The sequence below is a fragment of the Rana temporaria genome, chromosome 5, assembly GCF_905171775.1.
Source record: "Rana temporaria chromosome 5, aRanTem1.1, whole genome shotgun sequence".
Classification (NCBI taxonomy): Eukaryota; Metazoa; Chordata; class Amphibia; order Anura; family Ranidae; genus Rana; species Rana temporaria.
The window spans coordinates 317,542,466-317,565,684 of NC_053493.1; the positions used below are offsets into that span (position 1 = coordinate 317,542,466).

Consider the following 23,219-nt stretch of genomic DNA (forward strand, 5'->3'; position numbering starts at 1 on the left):
TTGAATTAAAGGTTATTGTTTATATAAAAAAAAAAAAAAAACAGTTTTGATCAGTCTCTCCTAAAATACAAAAGGATTGTAATAGTCATATTTATAACTCTGATTCACCTCTAAACATATTGGGGGTTATTTACGAAAAGGCAAATCCACTTTGCACTACAAGTGCACTGCAAGTACACTTGAAAGTGCACTTGAAAGTGCAATCGCTGTAGATCTCTGTAAATCTGAGAGGAAGCTCTGCTGATTTTATTATCCAATCATGTGCAAGCTAAAAAACATTATTTTGTTTTTCCTTGCATGTCCCCCACGGATCTACAGTGACTGCACTTGCAAGTGCACTTTCAAGTGCACTTGCAGTGCACTTGTAGAGCAAAGTGATTTTGCCTTTCGTAAATAACCCCCAGCATCTTCTTAGTTATCATTCATGTAAAATCAAACATTTAAAGTGGTTGTAAATCCTAGTCATGAAATTTGAACTAAACACATATACAGCGGGTAAAATAAGTATTGAACACCTCACCACTTTTCTCAGCAAAATATTTTTCTAAAGGGGCTATTGACATGACATTTTCACCATGTATCGGTAACAACCCATGCAATTCACATATACAAAGAAACAAAAAAAAAAATCAGAAATTACGTTATGTATCATAAAATGGAATAACACAGGGAAAAAGTATTGAACACGCTAACTTAAATGTATCTAATAATTTGTACAAAATCCTTTGTTGGTAATGACAGCTTCAAGACGTCTCCTGTATGGAGAAACTAGTCGCATGCATTGCTCAGGTGTGATTTGTGTCCATTCTTCCACATGAGCAGCCTTCAAATCTTGAAGGTTCCGTGGGTCTCTTCTATGAACACTGAACTTTAGTTCTTTCCGTAGATTTTCTATTGAATTCAAGTCAGGTGATTGGCTGGGCCATTCTAGCAGCTTTATTTTCTTTCTTTGAAACCAATTCATCGTTCCTTCAATGATATGGCGTTTGCCAGTACCGTATGCTGAAAAAAATCCCCACACTATGATGTTCCCACCTCCAAAATTCACTGTTGATTTGGTGTTTTTGGGGGTGATATGCAGTGCCATTTGACCTCCATACATGGTGTGTATTATGTCATCCAAAGAGTTCAGTTTTGGCCTCATCTGACCAGACTATATACTCCCAGCTTCAACGAGCTTCAACATGTTTTTTCTTCAGTAATGTGTTGTGTGGTGAGCGTGCATACAGGCCAGGGTGGTTGAGTGCATTACTTATTATTTTCATTGAAACAATTGTACCTGCTAATTCTAGGTCTTTCTGAAGCTCTATACACATGATCCTTGGCTCTTGGACAACTTTTCTGATAATTCTTTTCACTTCTCTTTTAGAAATCAGGAGTACATTGCCCCAACAGTGCTCACTGGACCATTCAGACGTTTAGAAATCCTTCTGTAACCAATGCCATCAGTATGTTTTTCAACAATAAGGTTGCAAAGGTCTTGAGAGAGCTCTTTGCTTTTACCCATCATGAGACATTTTTTTGTGTGACACCTTGGTAATTGGACACCTTTTTATAGGCCATCTGTTGAGCCAGCTGATATTAATTTGCACTGACAAGGGCCAGGATTCTTTTCTAATTACTGATAAATTTCAGCAGGTGTCTTGGCTTTCCATGAATTGTGTACCTCCCTTTCTTCATGTGTTCAATACTTTTCCCCTGTGTCATTCCATTTTATTAAACATAACTTAATTTCTGAACCTTTTTGTTTTGGTTTCTTTGTATGTATCGATTGCATGGGTTTTTATCGACATGTGGTAAAAATGTCATGTCAATAGCACCTTTAGAAATATATTTACTTAGAAAAATTATGTTGTGTTCAATACTTATTCTACCTGCTGTATCTGTAGTGTTTATTTGTCTCTCTCCAAATCTCTGTCGTTTTTCTCTGGTGCTTTATTCCTCTGTTATCAGTATGAGTCACTTCTGAGAAGTTTTCCAGACACATGAGATAACATGAGCTAAAATGTGTGTCAGGAGGGAGGTGAGTGCTTGTCTATTCAGAATACAGCTCCTATGCAGTTAAACAAGTACAACTTATGTAGGAGAACACACAGCATATGCATACTACAAATTACACAGCAAAACACATTCTGCTATTCCTCCTGAGTATGGCGATACCACACGTGTGAGACTTTTACACAGCGTGGCCACATAGAGAGGCCCAACATGCAGGGAACACCATCAGGCGTTCTGGAGCACCCAGGCCAATAATGACATTTCTCTCCTACATGTAAAACTCATCATTTATTTGCTCAAAAATTACATAGAAACCCAAAACATTATATATGCTTTTTTTTTTCAAAGACCCTAGAGAATACAATGGCGGTTGTTGCAACTTTTTATCTTGCACGGTATTTTATTACTTAAAAAAAAAAAAACAGTGAAGTTAGCCCAATGTTTTTTTTTTTTTATTACAATACTTTTTTTATTGTTGTTTGCATACAAAAAGATACAAAAGATATTACATCATCATGCATAATATAAAAAATACACAACCATACATTTTTTTTGCATAGTATGAAATATGAAGATACGCCGAGTAAATAGATACCCAACATGTCACCCTTCAAAATTGCACACGCTCGTGGAATGGCGCCAAACTTTGCTACTTAAAAATCCCCATAGGCGACGTATTGCAAGGTATTGGAGTATGGGGGGTATTGCGGAGTATGGGGGGTATTGCGGAGTATGGGGGGTATTGCAGAGTATGGGGGGTATTGCAGAGTATGGGGGGTATTGCAGAGTATGGGGGGTATTGCAGAGTATGGAGGGTATTGCAGAGTATGGGGGGGGGGTATTGCAGAGTATGGGGGGGGGTATTGCAGAGTATGGGGGGGGGTATTGCAGAGTATGGGGGGGGGGGTATTGCAGAGTATGGGGGGGGTATTGCAGAGTATGGGGGGGGTATTGCAGAGTATGGAGGGTATTGCAGAGTATGGAGGGTATTGCAGAGTATGGGGGGGGGTATTGCAGAGTATGGGGGGGGGGTATTGCAGAGTATGGGGGGGGTATTGCAGAGTATGGGGGGGGGGGGTATTGCAGAGTATGGGGGGGGTATTGCAGAGTATGGGGGGGGTATTGCAGAGTATGGAGGGTATTGCAGAGTATGGAGGGTATTGCAGAGTATGGGGGGGGTATTGCAGAGTATGGGGGGGGGTATTGCAGAGTATGGGGGGGGTATTGCAGAGTATGGGGGGGGGGGTATTGCAGAGTATGGGGGGGTATTGCAGAGTATGGGGGGGGGTATTGCAGAGTATGGGGGGGGGTATTGCAGAGTATGGGGGGGTATTGCAGAGTATGGGGGGGTATTGCACAGTATGGGGGGTATTATTGCAGAGTATTGCTGTTATTGCAGAGTATTGCGCAGGGAGGGATGGCTGGATCTGTGACTGCAATTGTCACAGATCCAGCCCACAGTGCTGCTGCTGCTGCCACCCGCTCCCCCCCCCTCTCCTCTCACACTGTACCGAACAGACCGTACAGAGAGGAGAGGGTTTGTTTACAAGTGATCGCGCCGTCATTGGACGGCGCAATCACGTGGTAAGGAGCCGCTTCCATTGGCTCCTTACCGCGATCCTTGCTGCTGCGGGTCCCGGCGAGCGACGGTGATCGCGTGTGCGCGCCCGCTCAGGCACGCGAATCTGATTCTATGGGAGGACGTATATTGACGCCCTCCCAGAGTAAGGGAACCGCCTTGTAGGCGTATTTCGGCTATAGGGCGGTTACCAAGTGGTTAAATATCGTACCTGCTGGGTGTTACTATAAGAAACAAGTCATTTAAAACTGCTTGCGGCTTTATTGTAATGTCTGCAATATGGATAAAAATCATTGAGGAAAAATAGCATGGGTTTCCCCGCCCCCCCTCCCCCCCCAGGTCATTACCAGACCCTTTGGCCCTATATACTTTTAACAGCAGTATACAGGCGGTGCAAACAAGACAGGGACTGTAGGTTTGTTGTTAAGTATGTTGCCAAAATATCAATTTTTTAAGCTTTTTGGAAAACATAGAGAGGGGTTATCACCCCTGTAACATTTGTTTTGCTGTCTGTGCGCATCTGTTCAGAAGATTGCACCTCACTTTCTGTCCCAATGACAAATGATTTTTTGAAAATTTGTTTTTTTTGGTGCCCCTCGGCCTCCTGACTGTGTTTTAAAGGTTCAGCTTCACATCTATGCGATCAGAGTATGTGCCTTGCTGCAGAACAGCCTATTCATTTGAGAATGAACTGCCTGCCACCCCTTAATAGCACCAAAGTGCATGGGCCTTTTTTTTATTTTATTTTTTAATGCCGCTGCATCAAAATGCATGGTGCTTATGTCAGCATGCATTTTTATTTTTGTGATTTTTTTATTTTATTTACACACATTATATAAATATATATATGCATTTTGATGCAGCGGCATTAAAAAATAAAATTAAAAAAAGGCCCATGCACTTTGGTGCTATTAAGGGGTGGCAGGCAGTTTATTCTCAAATTAATAGGCTGTTCTGCAGCAAGGCACATACTCTGTGCGTGTAAATAATATAAAATAAAAAATCACAAAAATGCATGCTAACAAAAGCACCATGCATTTTTTTGAGAATCGTCATCTTCATTCTAAGCAAAATAATTGTGATTCTCATTTTTCCCAGAATCGTGAAGCTCTACTACCTTTAAGAATTAATATGAGAAACACCAGCAAATCTATTGACGTAGCTTCAGGTGCACAAAGTACAGAGGACACAGACAGTACACCACGTGAAAATACTACAGCTAGCACAATCACCTGCCTGCCTGTCAGTAAATTAGGAAGAGAGGATCTAGCTAAACTATAAAGTGTATAAATATGTATACAACACCTGGGATGCATATATATCCTCTACACACTGTAATTCTAACTGACTAGCCTGCCTGCCTGCTCTATCTACCTGCAAAAAATTACACTCTCTCTCTGTCTCTCTCTGTTCCTTCTTAACCACCGCAACACACTACACAAGGCCAACCTGCAGGCGGCCTTTTATAGTGTGGGGTATGTACTAAACCCCCTGAGCCATAATTGGCCAAAGCCACCGTGGGTTTGGCCAATTATGGCTCTCTGTTTTTTGCGCGCTGTGATTGGCCAAGCATGCGGGTCATAGTGCATGCTTGGCCAATCATCAGCCAGCAATGCACTGCGATCCCGCAGTAAATTATGAGCCGTGACACGCCACTCGAATTTGGCGCAAACGGCCCAAAACTTTCATAATTCGTCGAACAGTCGAACGTACGATGTTCGAGTTGAACATGAGTTCAACTCGAATACGAAGCTCATCCCTAGTCAGAAGCTACATACAGTGCAGCCAGTTTAAATACAAGCTGACGCACTCTGCAGCAGCAGACTGAGAGGATGAGATCACAGTGCTTATAATAATTATTTGTATATTACTTATGGTAATTAACCACTTAAGGACAGAAGGTGTTTTTCAGATTCGGCGTTTACAAGACTAAAACAGTTTTTTTTTGCTAGAAAATTACTTAAAACCCCCATAAATTATATTTTTTTTTCTAACACCCTAGAGAATAAAATGGCAGTCATTGCAATACTTTTTGTCACACCGTATTTGCGCACCGGTCTTACAAGCGCACTTTTTTTGGAAAAAATTCACTTTTTTGAATTAAAAAATAAGACAACAATAAATTTGGCCCAATTTTTTTATATATTGTGAAAGATAATGTTACGCTGAGTAAAATGATACCCAACATGTCACACTTAAAAATTGCGCCCGCTCGTGGCATGGCGTCAAACTTTTACCCATAAAAATCTCGATAGGCGACGTTTAAAACATTCTATAGGTTGCATTTTTTGAGCTACAGAGTAGGTCTAGGGCTAGAATTATTGCTCTCGCTCTAACGATCGCGGCGATACCTCAGTTGTGTGGTTTGAACACATATGCGGGCGCAACTCGCGTATGCGTTCGCTTCTGCGCGCGAGCTCGTCGGGACGGGGCGCTTTAAAAATTTTTTTTTTTGTTTTCTTATTTATTATTATTGATTTTAGAATTTTTTACACTGAAATAATAAAAAAAAATGTATCACTTTTATTCCTATTACAAGGAATGTAAACATCCCTTGTAATAGAAAAAAGCATGACAGATCCTCTTAAATATGACATATGGGGTCAAAAAGACCTCAGATCTCATATTTAGACTTAAATGCAAGAAAAAAAAAAGGAAAATTTGTCATTTAAAAAAATGACAACAAAAAAATTGTCTCTTTAAGACGCTGGGCGGGACTGACGTTTTGACGTCACTTCCGCCCAGCAAAGCTATGAGGATGGGTGGGGGCCATCTTGCCCTCACTCGAGTCCTCACTGAAGAGCCAGCAGCATCCGATCTCCTCCGCCGCTACCGACGGCTCCGGTAAGCGGCGGAGGGCGTGGAAGAGCGGCGGGAGGCCCTCTCCCGCCACCGATAACGGCGATCTTGCGGCGAATCCGCCACGGAGACCGCCGTTATCGTTTACACGCCCGCCCACAGAAGAGATGGATACCTCGGTTGTTAAGTGGTTAAACCCTCGCCACCCAGGCCAATTCTGACACTTCTCTCCTACATGTAAAAAATCATAATTCGTTTTTTGCTAGAAAATTACTCAGAACCCTCAAACATTATATATATATATATATATATATATATATATATATAGAGAGAGAGAGAGAGAGAGAGAGAGAGAGAGAGAGAGAGAGAGAGAGAGAGAGAGAGAGAGAGAACTAAAGTTGGCAGCTGTGATACCCTCCACACGCCTCTCCTGTACATACCGTTTACTGTCATACCCTCCACACTCCTCTCCTGTACATACCGCTTACTGTCATACCCTCCACACTCCTCTCCTGTACATACTGTAACCCAACCTTACCCTTCACACTCTACATACTGCCAACTATCTTTCTCTCCACATTCCTCTCCTGTACATACCACCCCCCCCCATAATACCCTCCACACTCCTCTCCTGTACATACTGCCCACTTTCATACCCTCCACACTCCTCTCCGGTACATAGTGCCCACTGTTAGACCCTCCACATTCCTCTCCATCACCTGCACATACTTCCCAGTTTTATACCGTCCATACTCCTCTCCTACGCCTCTTACCCACAAAAACAGTTCTTTAAAATTATACTGAATATGCTTAATATTACTAGCTTTAGAATGGGCACACTTTTGTTAGTTCAACTAAAGGAAATCTTCTCAGTCCTCATATTTGTTCTGCCCATTATTAATACTTATTTAATTTTGTGATTACTACTATGATGTATAGAGGAACATATGGGATCTCAGCTACTCTAAATATAGCACTTGTAAAAAAAGTGGGCCAGATCCACAAAGAGCCGGCGTAACGTAAAAATTCCCATTTAAGTTACACTGCCTTAAAATTTCTACCTAAGTGCCCGATCCACAAAGCACTTACCTAGAAATTTTCGGCTGTGTAACTTAAATTCCGCCAGGCGCAAGGCGTTCCTCTTCAAATGGGGGCGATTCCCATTTAAATTAGGCGCGCTCCCACGCCGGCCGTACTGCGCATGCTTGTGACGTAATTTTCCCGACGTGCATAGCGCGAAATTACGTTACGCCAAGCTTTGTGGATCGCGCCGGGTCAATAAAGTTGCGTCGGGAAAAAAAAAAGATACGGCGGGAAAAAAAAATTTTAAAACAAAAAAAAAAACGTGTCGCTGGACAGAAGGGTCTACTTTTACAAGGTGTAAACAGTTTACACTTTGTAAAAGCAGCCCTAATTTTACACATGCAACTTAATACTTACGAAGAAAAAACAAAGCAGTAAAAGCTTTGTGGATCTCTGTAAGTGCTGATTTGCATACCCGAGGCGGCATTTCGACGCAAAAAATGCCCCCAGCGGCGGATGCGGTACTGGGGGCATTTTGCCTCGAAATGCCGCCTCGGGTCCTAAGATCCGGCAGTGTAAGTCTCTTACACATGCCGGATCTTCTGTCTATCTCTTGGAAACTGATTCTGTGGATCAGTTCCAAAGATAGAAACAGGGATACGACGGCGTATCAGTAGATACGCCGGCGTATCCCTTTTGAGGATCTGGCCCAGTGTCCCTTAAAAATATGTTTGAAATGTTGGCAACTATGCACTTAGTCACTGCCCAAGGGCCACCGGGTCAGTAGGGGGCCCCATGAGAGGCTCCTGGGATCCTGTGATAATAAAGCGGTAGTAAACTTTGCTAACATTACTACTATTTAGAGGCCCTGAGGTAGGTTATGCCATAGTATACAAATATGCACAGCATATTAGCACATTAGGGTACACTTAAATTGTCAGACTGAGCCCTCCAGTGCTGCGCTGCGGTCCCAGGCACTTACATCCTTACCCGGTCTTCCTTCTGGGCTCTCTACCTTTGATCACTTGCCTTGGCTGGGCTGCGTTGATGTCATTCCCATACATGCTCATGCACATTCTCTCATTCTCATCCCCCCTTTCTCTCTCATCCTCTCTCTTTCTCATCTTCCCTCTTTCTCTTTAGATTAATTTGTTATAACAAAAAATTGTTTGTATATTTATTTATTATTTATGAAAGGCCCACCAAAATCCTCAGCACCAGGCCCATGATGTTCTTAATCTGGCCCTGATTAGAACACCTGTCAGTTTTTATTGCTGTCTGTGCCCCCGTTAGGGAGATTCGCCCTCTCTATTTGTCCTGTTTACCATAATGATCTTACAATGGGGGCACTAGTACCGGTGACCTGGGAGGCCCCAAGGGATTCCCTCAATTTGGCAAAGAATAAACTGATTGGGCTTATGACCCTACCTTACTCTATCCAAAATCAATTACAAAAAGTTTTGCCTATAGTTTTGCTTTAAAATGAGGCAGATGTTTTGTTTTTTTACCTTACTGGAATTTTTTTTTGTTCTGCATGCAGTTCCCTCTGCAGCCTGCCATAAATACATACTTGAGCCCGATCTCGATCCAGCGATGTGCATGAGAGCCTCAGCTCTCTCTGCTCTGTCACTTCCTGCTGCTGTCAATCAGAGCCAGTAACAAGGAAGCAGGACTGGGCCAAACCCTGCTTCTTGTGTCTCACACAGAGCAGGACTTGGGAGTGAGGATGCACAAGTTCCTACATAGCAAGTGGCTTGCTATGAAGGAGCTCGGTGGGAGGCAGTTGCACCAATAGGGGAACAGAGAAGAGAAGGATCAGGTTGCTCTGTGCAAAACCATTGCACAGAGCAGGTAAGTATTACAGATTTGGTATTTTAATAAACAATCACTTGATTAATGATTTGGTCCAAACTTAAATTCAGATTGAACACCCAGCTCATCCCTATTTTTCAAGTTCAGTGTTTCATATTTATTCTCAAAATAAGTATGATGAATACTGTTTCTAAACCATTTTTTAACACATATGGCAAGGATCTGGAATGCTAAAGAACTGCTTGCAATTCCCAAATGCATCCTTCCAACACTGATTTCACTTTATCCACCACCAATTATTTATTCGGTGTATAAATATTGTACAATAATTTTTTTTTTTTTAACTGCAATATTAAAATTTTCACATTTTTGTTTGCAATTGGTCAATTGCACAAATACATCCAAAAACGTAGAAGACAATTTGTCCTTGTTCAATGTTATCTGACATGTGTTTTTTTATTACCATTCTAAGAGAAGCCTCAAAATTGATGGAGTGTATTTTGGTATTCAGAGGCAAGGACACTTTTCCATAGCAGTTGTTGTTCCTTTATTCTGTGTGGAAGAGTGCCAATTACATTACAAATGTAAACTCCTTAAGGTATTTTGTCAAGTGGATGAGCAATAAATGTGGACCTTTTTTTTTTTTTTTCAAATGCTTGGAATTAAGCTGTATAAAAGAGAATTCAAGTATTTTGAGTCACTGCCAAAGAACAAGCAAGGCTGAGATGATTTTGAAGCAACAGACTCAGCATGACAGCCAAACAAGTAGTATTTGCAGAAGGAGGTCAGCAGAAGGCACTAAAACTGCCATATTTTCTATAGAACTTTATTAATAGTAGATGACAATACTTTCAATACAGTAGGTATAATTTCAACACAAATGGAACAGTTTTTTTCTACACGCTAATCCTTGGGCACTTTTCATTCAAAAACAAATGGACACATTTAGCTTCAGGTCAAAATCTGACAAATGTGACAGTACAAACGGTAAACTCTGGCTATGTGTCCATGTCAATTCCTTGTGGCCTAAGATAAGTTACTTTATTTTCAATTGCCTCAGGCACAAATGCTCATATTATTCTAAAATGACGTATGTGAGTGGCTATAGTGAGGGCATAAGTGCGTGGACACAGCTGTATGTAAAGATAGACATAATGAAATATTTAAGATAAATATGATCACATTGTCATATTTGGTCTTCTTTTTTTCAGTGCTATACTACAAAACTAAGATATTATATCTATTTACAGTTTGCGTGTTTAGAAACAGCAACTACAAGTACGCTATGACTATTGAGCTACTTTTTTTTTTTTTTTAATAATGGACATACAATTACTAAAGTTAGCAAGCAAACCAGGCAAACTTTCATTGGATAGCTTTGGGTAGACTTAGGAGGATAAATATTTTTATCAAGTATTTATTGCAGTCTGTGACCCCTGGGAGATTCCATACCTTGTATATTGTCCCAAGACATTTGTCACAATAAGTGCAGGGCTTGCACCCCTAGGTCTGCTGGCACTCTTATGCCTTGGTCACTAGCTGCAATAGTTTGAACAATGTCTGTTGTAGACATGGATGGGAACCTTCAAATGTTTAAATGGGTATAATTGTTTGGCCTCAGTCTGGAGCAAGTCTGTCTCATCTGGTGCCACTGCTCATGCGCTCCCTTATTCTCAGGCACTTCACTGAGCATGTGCACACCATTTTCTATCTCTGGGTGTATTTTCTTCTGGTAAGCAATAGCAACCCCATGTCTCCCTCCACAGTACATCACAGTTATCTTAGGGTTCAGCATCCACCTGGCATAGAAGGCTTAACCCTTCCCTTTTCCCAACTTTGGAAGTCATGAGTAAACCCTTGGGATACTTTTTTGCAGATCACAAGTGCAGGGGTTCAAATGGGTTCAGTCCATGGATCCAGGGGAGAGCGAATAATAGTTTATCTCCACAGGATCCTAATGCCCTCTGGTTACATGGTTGCCCCCATGATAATTATCTGTCCTCCTCTGGGCACTCTACTGACCTTTCAGACACTCAGACCTCTTCCTAACATATTTACTACCACAATGTCTGACTTCATTGTCAGAATTTCAGTCCTGTTAGAGGTAATAAATAACAAAAGTCACAAGTTAGGCCCCATACACACGATAGAATCCATCCGCAGATAAATCCCAGCAAATGGGTTTCTGCGGATAGATCCTATGGTGTGTACACGCCAGCGGATCTGTTTCCGCGGAGAAATCTCCTCTGGGATGGATTCCAGCAGATCGGATATTTGCTGACATGCACAACAAATCCATCTGCTGGAATCCATTCCAACAGATGGATCCGCTCGTCTGTACAGACTGACCGGATCCATCCGTCCAAAGGGATTCCCCGCATGCGTCGTAATGATTTGACGCGTGCGTGGAATTCCTTATATGACAGCGTCGCGCCCGTCGCCGCGTCATAATCGCGGCGACGGCGCGACACGTCATCGCCAGAGGATTTCCGCACGGATTTCAATGCGATGGTGTGTACACTGCATCGCATAGAAATCTGCGGAAATCTTTGAGAGGATTTATCCGTGGAAATGGTCCGCTGGACCGTATCCGCGGATAAATTCTCTCGTGTGTATGGGGCCTGAGTCTCTTCTTTGCCCATTGCTGAGTCAATTTCTGACTGTGCCTTGGCTACAGACACAATGCCTGTGGAGTGGGTAGATGAAAAAGATTCACCTTCTCCTTCTGAGGAATCGAATCAGGATGGGTTGCCTAAACATATCATTGCTACCCTTATCAATGATGTTTACTCTTGTTTGTAAATAGAGTAGCCTAAGTCTGTTTACCCAAAGGCTACCACATGGGGTCATGAGAATTATCCAAGCATGATAAGGCCTTTACAGTCCACACACTCATACAGCCAACCCTATATGATTACTGGCATCACCTCAAATAACTATTTGCTTCTTACAAACAGTTTGCTCAGGGGAGCTCAATGCACAAATGGATGGCCCCTGTAGAGGAACTTGCCATCTCTTGTCTTAACAATATGCTTCCAAACCCTGTAGAGTATACTTCTGTGCTTAAGAATGATCCAGTGGATGCAGTGCCCTCTTTCCTTGGCAGGCCTCACCATGCATTCTGCAGATGTCGCCATGCATTCTGCAGCTGCTACTATGGTTTGCCAGACCCTTGCTGTCTGCACTAAGAGCATAGCCTGGTATCCCCAGCTCTATTTTAATGGATCCTTCCATTCACCAACAACTACAGATGGTAGATATGCTTCACAAGATTTCCAGAATAAGCCTTCTGTCCATCCAAGATTCTTTGGCTATAATGCTGGTTAGCAGAATTCCTGTATAAAAAAAATGCCTAGAACCTCTGTCCTTTAAACAGGAATGCATGTTTGATCCCTTTTTTGAATAAGTATATCAAGGAAATCACAAGAGTTATGCCGTGTACACATGACCGTTTTTAATGTTATGGAAAAAATGTAGTTTTTCTCGACGTGATTCTTGTCAAGCCTACCTTGCATATACATGATCATGAAAAAAAAATGCTTGAGCAAAGCGCAGTGATGTACAACACGTACACTATAAAGGGGAAGTTCCATTCAGGTGGCGCCACCCTTTGGGCTGCTTTTGCTGATTTCATGTTACCGCGTGTTAGTAAAAGTTTGGTGAGAGACGATTCATGCTTTTCAGTCTGTAATGCCCCGTACACACCATCACTTTATGTGATGAAAAAAAACGACGTTTTTAAAAACGTCACTTTAATTGACCGTGTGTGGGGGAAAATGTTGTTTTATGTCTTGTAAAAAACGACCAAAAAAAATTGAAGCATGCTTCAATTTTATGTGTCGTTTTTCAAAACGTCGTTTTTTACTTCACAGAAATTGACCGTGTGTAGCAAAAAACGTTGTTTAAAAATATGTTTTTACACCCGCGCATGCCCAGAAGCTAGTTATGAAGCAAGCTTCAATGGAAAAAGTGGTGAGAACGTAACCTCGCTTTGCTAGAACATTGTGAGAAAAACAATGGTGTGTAGGCAACTTCGTCTTAGAAAATTTAACTTTCAAAAAGGTCGTTTTTTACTTCACAGAAAATGTCGTTTTTTTTCATCACATAAAGTGATGGTGTGTATGCGGTGTGTGTGCTATCTCCATTACAAACGGTAGTTTTACCAGAACAAGTGCTCCCGTCTCATAACTTGCTTCTGAGCATGCGTGTTTTTTTTCCCATCGTTAACGCGTACACACGACCGTTTTTCACGAAGCAGGTTCAAAAATTGTAATGCCCATTTTTCACGTCGAGAAAAATGCTCTGGAGCCTACACACAATCGTTTTTAATGACCAATTAAAAAACATTAGGAAATGTCCCTGTGTCCCTCTAAGGCCTCTAGCTTCAAGCCAGGTCTGAATCAGGCTTTTGTTGAAAGACATGGTTCTCCAAGCCAGTCAAGTCTGGCTTAAAACCCCCTTATTAATGAAGGAGTGCCATCAGTTGTCATAATCTCAGATTGTGTCATTTCCAAGGGCTGCAAACTGGAATTCCAAACTTTACACACTCATATTTGCCGCTCTTCCCAAAAAGATGATCAGATCCTGTCCTCTACAGTAACTCATTTTTCAAGGGGCCATTGCTCTAGTCCCAGTCCCAGGAAAGCTTTTAGAATTTCTACTCACACCTATTCACAGATCCCAAGCCAAAAGTTCTTTCTAATTCTGGATCAAAGAAACTCTCAACTCCTTCCTGCAAGAAATGATCCAGGTCGGTCAATGCCTCTCTTCTTCTGGGAGATTTTTGTGCTTCTGTAGGCATCCAATTTGCTTACATGCACATTCCCATCTTTCCTCTTAATCAATGCAATCTGTATTTTGTGGTAAGCAAACAGTATTACCAATTTGTCATATTACCTACAGTACTATATAGATATTTGTACAGTATACTGTAAAATATGTTTTTTTTTTGTAAACATGCTGATAAATTTGTTACCTGGAGATAATCCCAGGAACAGAACACCCTGTTGTAGGCTGACAGCGCTAAGCCACTGCCTCACATTTAGCAGTAGCAACACTGTTATATGCCATCCTTTAGTTTGACATTGGGCTGCCTATCAGATAGACAGTCTGAGGCCTCGTACACACGACCGAGGAACTCGTTGTAAATGAAACATCATTTTCCTCGACGAGTTCCTTGTTAGGCTTGTCGAGAATCTTGACAAGCTTTCTTTGCGTACACACTGTCAAGACAAAATCTTGTCGTTCTCAAACGCGGTGACGTACAACACGTACGACAGGAACTATAAAGGGGAAGTTTGATTCTACTGACGCCACCCTTGGGGCTGCTTTTGCTAATCTAATGTTACTGCGTGTTAAGTAAAAGTTTGGTGAGAGACGATATTCTCCATGTCCTTTCAATTGTAGTAGATACACGTAGGATGGAACACTTAACTGCTAAGATTGAAGACACTCTGCCTTTGTTTGAGAACATTTGGAAATTGTGGGACGATTCCGAGCTCTCATCAGGTTATCTATCTGAACCCCTTCATGATTCTTGATTCCCATGGTGCTTATTTCACGTTTGTTTTTTCTTTGTTTTTATTCTCTTGTTCTTTTTCTATTTTTGTCTGTCTTAGACTGTGGCTAGCTTACATTGCCTTGATACTTTATTGTCTTACATGATTTTGTCAGATTGTGCTTGTATCTCCACATTGTCTAAGGTTTGTTTGCTATGTATAACCAAAAGTTGAATTTACTTGTCACAATGTCATACGCTGTATATTGTCTTTGAAAATTTCATAAATAAACAATTAAAAAAAAAAAAAAGCGGACCTTCTATAATTTTTTCATCTTTCCATCTATTAAATCTTCTGCCCTTGTTGTTTTAACTTTGGATATAAAACATTGTTTTTCTGTCAGTAAATACATATACAGCCCACTTCCCGTTTTTTGTCTGGTCATTAGCCTAGGCTTATGACATCATGCACAGCTCTCTCTCTCTCTCTCTCTCTCTCTCTCTCTTTCTCTCTCTATCTCACTCTCCTGAGAGTTTACCAGGAGGGGGGTGAATCATAAGAGGGCCAATGAGAAATGCAGAGCTGGGGGTGTGCCTCTGTGTGTCTGTGTAAATCTAGGAGGTGAACAGGCAGCAGCTTCAGCTGCCCACAGTTAAAATGGATGCAGCCAGACTTAGTGGAGGGAGATTTCTGCAGCATATTTGGCAAGTACAGAATCACAGTATATATAAAATAATATGCAAAGTGGTTGGAGGGAAGCTTCAGAATCGCAAATATGTTTTTATTACAAATTATGTGAGCAGACTGCAGTTCCTCTTTAACTAATTAGAACTAAGGATACATCTCTCAAAATGGGGATAAATTCCTTTTTTTATAATTCTCACAAAGCAAGTATGTGAAATGCATCAACAATCTCCCTGGGTTCAGGTGCTTTTATCAGTGTGTGGTTCTAATGTATGCCTCAAACAGAAGTTCTCATTTGAAGGTTTCCCCACACCTCCTGTTCAGTATCATCCTATACTTTTGTATTTCCCATCTCTTTTTGTCCCAGTGAAAATAGTCATTAGGACAAATGGAGATAAAGTTTTTTCTACTGGCGACATGCAAGGATCTAAGCAACTAATCTACCCAAAAGTAAAAAAAAAAAAAAAAATTGTATGTCTATAGATACTCTAATTATGCTACATATGCCACAGAAACCTTTATTGCATGTACACCAAGAATACTGTTTATCATAAAACATATTTTCTTTCTGTTTTAAGGCAAAGACAGGAATTTGTTTGCTGCAAGATGGTAATCAAGAGCCTTTCAAAGTTCGACTCCACTTAGCCAAAGACATACTGATGATTCAAGAGCAGGACGTTATCTGTGTGTCTGGTGAACCATTCTACTCTGGTGTAAGTACTTGTTTTAAGACCAGTTAAATAATGCACTAAGACACTTTCTCTGATTTGCATTGCTTCACACGTTTTATTCCTTTCTTGTCCATTGAGGAACACAGAAAATCCTTAACATTTGGGTTATACTGCTGTCTACAAGGCATTTGACACTGACAAATAAAAAAAACTGTAGGCAAATCCAGGATAACCCATTCTGCTTTCAGCATGCATTAGTATTTGCTAGTATTCTTAGGAGGACTTATTTTTTGCTTGCACCAATTTTTTCTGCTTTTATCAATCAAGACCTCACTGTATTGCTGCTTGAGCTTTATCTTTTCAATTGCAGCTTCCATGCATGATCATCTTTAACCTGAGTTTTGGAGTACCACTTCCAACCCCCACTGGACTGGATGTTACAGGGATAGCCTGGACTTGACTTTGGGACACTGGGCTCAGCATAGTGTATTTTTCAGACAAGTTGACAAGAGTACTTTTCAGGGCCAGTGTCACTGGCATAACTACAGTGATTGTCCTGTTTCTAAAAACTTGCTTAGTAAGTAGGCCAATCAGCACTGGGAGCTACCTCAATAACTGAAGTAGCTGGGTGTTTTTATTTTCTGATGCCAGTTGGTTTTTACTACACATAAGTTGTTAATATTGTGGGATTCCGTTCTGATATTATCTGCTAGGTGAAGTGTTGTATGTGCATTTTGTGCTCTTTTATTTCTCCATACATCTCTCAATTGAACATGCTTCCTGTGGTGTTTCTCCTGTGTGCGTTCCTGATGTTCACCCACCTTGACCTTGGTCATCTTTGGCCATCTGACCCTCCCCTGCTACCAGCTGTCCAAGTCTAGTTAGTACCATAGGACAGGATATGCCTTTTACCCTGGGCCTATATATATATATATATATATATATATATATATATATATATAGCCTTACTGCCACATGGCCTCAACATGTCTGATCCTAGACCAGGGATGGACAATCATAGACGTTAGAGGATGTAGGGGGAAGGCACTGTACCAGATGCCTCCAGATCACATTAAAATGGTTTGGTGGCTGCTTGAAACACACCTACTGACATCTGCAGCCTGGAATTATTTTACCTTCTGCTCTTATAATTTGTTCCATTCTTGGAATTCTTGTTGGCTCTATCAGGTGTTGATAGTTTTTTTCTCTTCCTGGCTTTTCATGATCATGCAAGACTTCATGACTCCTGTACCCTCTCCTGCATATTCTATATTTGGTTTACACATGGCCTCAGCAGTTTCCAAGCCAATGGCTGCAGAAATTCTGTCTAATTCTACATTTTTGACTAATGAGCTTGCTGTCTTGCTCCAGTCTTTGGCTAATGAGCTTACCCCCGAGGAATCAAAATGTATTGCATTTACTTTAAAGTTAAATAAGAAAGTGTCAGGTCTTATTGATGTAGTGCACACCACTGTGAAACTAAGGGACCAGTCTGTTGCTTCTACCAGTGCTATTTCTAGTATTGGGTCATTCACAAAATCATAAGGCCACAAATAATTTCCAGTGGCAAGAAAAAGATTTATAAACTCCTTGGAATTAACTGGTTTTCTGCAGTAATGTGCCATAAAATGTGATTGGATTCTCATCTAAGTTTCAACAATAGACAAACACACTGGGGGTAATATATACTAAAGGCAAATCCACTTTGCACTACAAGTGCACTGCAAGTGTACTTGAAAGTGCACTGAAAGAGCACTTGGAAGTACAGTCGCTGTAAATCTGAGGGGTAGATCTGAAATGAGGGGAGGCTTTGCTGATTTTATCATCCAATCATGTGCAAGCAAAAATGCTGTTATTCTATTATACTTGCATGTCCCCCTTGGATCTACAGTGACTGCACTTCCAAGTGCACTTTCAGTGCACTTGTAGTGCAAAGTGGATTTGCCTTTCATAAATAACCCCCAATGTGCTTAAGCTGATATCACACAAACACTTCTAATTTCTCTTATCTTTATGGAATACATCCATTACACATTCACAGTGGCAAGGATAAAGTATGTGAACCCTTAAAGATAATAGCTGGTCAAACCTTGACAGCAAAGGCTTAAAGCAAAGGCACATTTGTAGGATTTCTGGTATAAATGTCTGTCTTAAAGTCATTCCACAACATCTCTGTGGGGTTAAGGTCTGGGCTCTAACTGGGCAACTCCAAAAGGTACATTTTATTTTTCTGAATGTGTTGGATTGTCTGTGGTAGATTTACTTTGATGCTTAATTTTATTGTGCTGTTGCATCACCCAGCTTCTACTAAACTTCAGCTAGTGGACAGCCACCCTTGAATTATCCTGTAAGATTTTTTGGTAAACTTGGGAATTAATTTTGCCCTCAGTGATGGCAAGTGGTCCAGGCCCTGACGGGAATTAAGCAAGCCCAAATCATAATGTTCCCTCTACCGTTGTTCACTGAAGTATTTTCCTCGAATAGTTAAAACTTGGTTTTATCAGTTCACAAAACATTTTTCCAGTGTTGCTGTTTGCCAAGGTGCTCTTTGGCAAATTTCAGGTGTATAGTATTAATTAAATTTTTTTGGAGAGCACATCCCCCTAACACATCTCAGCCTGTTGGGCTAGGGATGAGTCTTGGGCATCCTGTTGTCGCAGGGCACCTGGTTATTGTGGGACTCTCATCTCCTGAACATTCTGGAACTTCTTGAAATTTGGCTTCAGCATTGGACCATCCTACTGGACAGTTACCTGATCCAGCTTCAGCCAGAGAATGTGACAGCAGTGGTATATACATCAATCATCATGGAGGAACCAGAAGTTGTGCCACAGCAAGAGAGGCAAATTGGATCCTGTCCTAAACAGAACTTCATGTTCCAGAACTATCAGCCTTATACTTTACAAGTGCGGATGATTGGCAGGAGTGCCTGAACCAGGGGGAGTAGTCCCTACACACATAGGGGTTTCAAGATCTGAGTCACAGGTGAGGAATGCTGGATGTGGACCTCTTGACCTCCAGGCTCACCAAAAATGTACACACACAGATCCTGATTCTTGCTCTGTAACGAGTGATCGTTGGTACCCGGTGGTCATCGGGCCTGTCAGCCACTCGCATCGGCGGCGAGCCGTGGGGACACGCCCCTAGTGACCAAAAAGCGAAGAGATGTAAGGCAACGTCTCTTCTGTTCAAGGGCACTACCTACTTTTCTGTTCACATGTTCCACCAGGTGGTCCTTGCAGCCCTTATCTCATGCCAGCTTTGGGTCTTTAAAGTGACTATTTGAACTGCTCGAAATCCCTAGCTCTCTGTTGTGTTCTTGGGCTTGTTAGAATTTGTTTCCTGTGTTGCCCACCCCTCAGTATGACTGCTTTTTTATGTTCCAAAGGTTAAAAATATCCATTGTTCCCCTATGGATAAGAAAAAAAATAGAATTTTTTGTAGTCACTGAAAAATTATTTCCTGGGGTCCATCCAGGGACCCGAGTTTCACAACCCCTGTGTTTATAAATATGCTCTTGGTACTGCTTTGAGCAGGCATTATCCTGGGCTGGCCTACAGTTTTTTCATTTACCAGTGTCCAGTCTTTCTGTTAGTGGCAGAATAACCAAAGGTTGAAGATTTCCTGTGGGACGCTGTCCATGGAGCTCACGGAAACTCCTATGGAGGATTTGCTCTCCTATCCCAAAATCTCAAAACTGGTGACGACATTCTATGACTGTCTCTGAAGGGGGCCGACCCATTTCAGAACTCACGTGGTAAGTGGTCGGTCTTACTACCTGAGCTCTCAGATGAGGGCTGGGAGGAGGCCATTGATGTTTGTTTCAAGATATTATCAGTACTGCTGACCTATTCATCCAATTGAAATTTATACATCACCTGCACCATACTCCAGCCAAGCTGTCCGGAATGGGATTGGGTACTTCAGTTGCTTGTCCAAGATGTACGCTAGCTGATGCAGATTTTCTTCAGATGTTCTGGGGTTGCCTCCTACTGGAGGGACCTGTTCGATTTTTTTGAGAACCAACTTACCCTTTCTATACCTCGGACCCCACCCAGAGGTTGCACTCTTAGGTATATTAAACGATTTTGTACACAGAACCCTCGAATTCTACTCTGCACAATTCTTTATTATGCCCGAAAGGTTATATTACTGCAGTGGAAGGATGTAAACTCTCCATCAACCCAAACCCTCTATCGCATAATCAATGGTGAGCTCCCCAAGCTCAAGCTAATATATAAGAGCAGGGCTTGTACAAAGAAATTCACTAAAATATGGCAGCCCTGGCTGGATGTCACTTAATCATTCTGGGGTACATCCCAGATGACCTAGTGTAGTTTGTCCTACAGTGAGTCATTCCCCTAAACTTTCAGAGTTGAGGGTGGGTTTATACTGGAAAGGGCCTTATACGATACAAAGCTTTTGTTTCAATTGAACCCAGGAGTGAGGTGGGCTGGGACCTACGTAGGCTTAAGGTGCATTAGTGTGAATGTTTGAATGAATGTGTGTGTGACTGCTGTTGTATTGTTCTTGGTACCTTTCAGATACATTCTAATTCTTTGTCACCTCCCCTTGTTGTTGGGGGAAAGGGATATAATGTCCCAGGGCTCTGGGATGGTGTATGTGCCTACTAAGTCATGTCATTGCTTTTATTGGGTCACTAGGGCCCACAAATGTATTTAGTTAAGCAATCTGTACCTGGTCCCCTGTTGTCCCCCCCCCCCCTTTTTTTCCTTTTCATGTATCCTTTCATGTATATTTAACTGCAAAACTAATAATAATGAACACAAAGAAAAGGATTTATAGTACAACAATCCTGATATTTTTGCAGGGGCATTAGTCTGCATGGCATTTCTAAATAAATATGTGCCTTGGTCTGCTTTTTGCTTTTGGGACCCAAGATAGTTGATTCAAACCCCTGTTATTTAACATTTTAAATGGATACCTTTACTGTGAATTGTATAAGTCTTTACTGTATACTTCTTGTCAATATGTACTGTATCTTGGTACATCAGCTATCTAAAATCTGCAAAAGAGAAAACTAAAAGGGAATGTTGTTTATTGCCTACCGTTTCTTCTGAATCAAGGCTGCATTTTTACATGGCAGTACAAAATAAATAATGATATATTTGCTGCATACCTTTTTGCACAACAGATAAATCGTATAAGCTTAGCAGTTTGCATCTATTTTAGTATTTACTTTTATCATTAATCAGTAAGAAGTACGGATTGTGTAGCCTGAGGCTTAGTTCACAATAGTTACAAGGGATCAAATTATAAAAGCTATATATTCACATAATAAAGCATAAATCCACTCTAAATGTTAAGCCACATAAAAGGTGTGAGAACTCTGCACATTCAGCATTTCTGAGTGCCAATGATATTATCTAATCAATAAATAATTTGTGCTGCTAATGGTTATTATAAAAGGTATTATATAATTTAAAAAAGAATGTAGCATCTACTGCTAGTTTTTTCCCAAGCTGATAGGCAGAAGATAGATTGATGATTGATAGCTTTACCTGTCATTGAAACTTCTTTAGTATCCCATGAGATAGGACTAGCTAAAATGTATCTGTTTGGATACAGGAGACATAAGGGTGTATCAAGATCATCAAATATAATTTTAAAGTAAGCCGTGAAAGAGACACCACAATTCAATGTAAGAAAATACATACAAAAATGGCATATTATTTATCCTAAACCTTACTGACCAACCTGCACAATCTCTGGTAACACTAACCTTCTAGGTTGCTTTCCAAGGGCTGCATATTACTGCAAAGGAACAGGGAAGTCATGCCAATAACAAAATACTGATGAGAAAGGGTGGGGGAACTACTCAGTTACCAAGGTAGGGTGTAACAAGCTCCACACATGTAAAAGAAGCCCCTCCGTTACCTCTAAAAATCCCTAGTCCCACCTCACATAAAGAGTTTGCATTGCATGTTTAATAGAATTTAAGTTGTGTCATTGATAAAGCAGTCATATTAAGGTGCAGGTGTACCTTTACATTAAAAACCCTGTGTAGCCCTGTTATTGGGGGGTCATATGAAGTTGCCCTCTCCACACAGGCTCTGGTGCTAACCTGTAGGTAACCAAAGCCTTCGCTAAAGGAAGAGTGGACTATGAATATATGAATTGGCAGTACCTCCACCCAACATATATAGAGAGTAAAGACATGCAGACATACCAGCAGATGATTAGTGTAACTTTATATATGATAAAGTGATGGCATTACATACAACCAAAGCAATAACAAGAAGAATGTACATATGTCTGAAAAGAACGGTGTATATATGTAGCTCTATATATCGGGATGTATAACTAAAGACCTTTAACACCAATACCTCCAATTAGGAACTGTGGCACAGTCCAGTTGCAGGGGCCCCTGATAAGCTGGATTGCAAGGTGTAACACAATCTGACTTGAGAGGATAGAAGCTGATGCATCTGTGGAGCGGTGGCTTCCTGGGGATTTGTACAGACGAACACACCGATGGTAAAGAAGTCTGGAACACACCACCTGCAAAGCAAATCAGGCCTATCTAGCCTATCTCTTGGTCCCTAACCTGACTATAGGCTATCAATACTACAGGACCACTACCTATCTAAATGGTCATCGAAAGCCTATCCTGTTGCTACACTGAACTGTTTACCATTCCCTAGGCTAATACTAGCTAGGAATATCCCAGACCAAAAAGGGACACTGTATGAGAGCTTTTATTGGAGCACTCTACGCCAGGCCTAGAGCTAGGGTCCGGGTCAACAGCCACCTGTCGGACGCCTTCCCCATTCATAATGGGACCAGGCAGGGATGTCCCCTATCCCCATTACTGTATATTCTTACCTTAGAACCCCTCCTCCGATGCATCCGTGCAAATCCGAACATAAAAGGTGTAGAGGTGCATCAGCGGGAATACAAGATTGCCGCGTTTGCAGATGATATTTTGCTATTTCTTTCATCCCCGCTGACGTCCCTGTCCAATCTTATGCCAGTATTAGAACAGTTTAGGACCATCTCGAATCTGAAAATTATTTATTATAAGTCCTATACGCTAAACGTTTCCTTGCCCCCTAAACTAGTGCAGTTATGTCAGGTGAACTTTCCTTTTCGCTGGAAAACAGATGCTATTACTTACTTAGGTATCCAACTTCC

General features: G+C 41.3%; 1 protein-coding gene across 2 annotated transcripts in view; it reads left to right on the top strand.

Moving 5' to 3' along the window:
- Positions 1-23,219, top strand: part of SNTG1 (syntrophin gamma 1) — a 795,295-nt gene that overhangs the window by 501,529 nt on the left and 270,547 nt on the right. For both annotated transcript variants that reach the window (XM_040354181.1, XM_040354180.1), the window contains one exon: positions 15,972-16,106. In XM_040354181.1, the coding sequence (XP_040210115.1) occupies positions 16,053-16,106 (54 nt within the window). In that variant the 5' untranslated portion in view covers positions 15,972-16,052. The remainder of the gene's footprint in view (positions 1-15,971; positions 16,107-23,219) is intronic.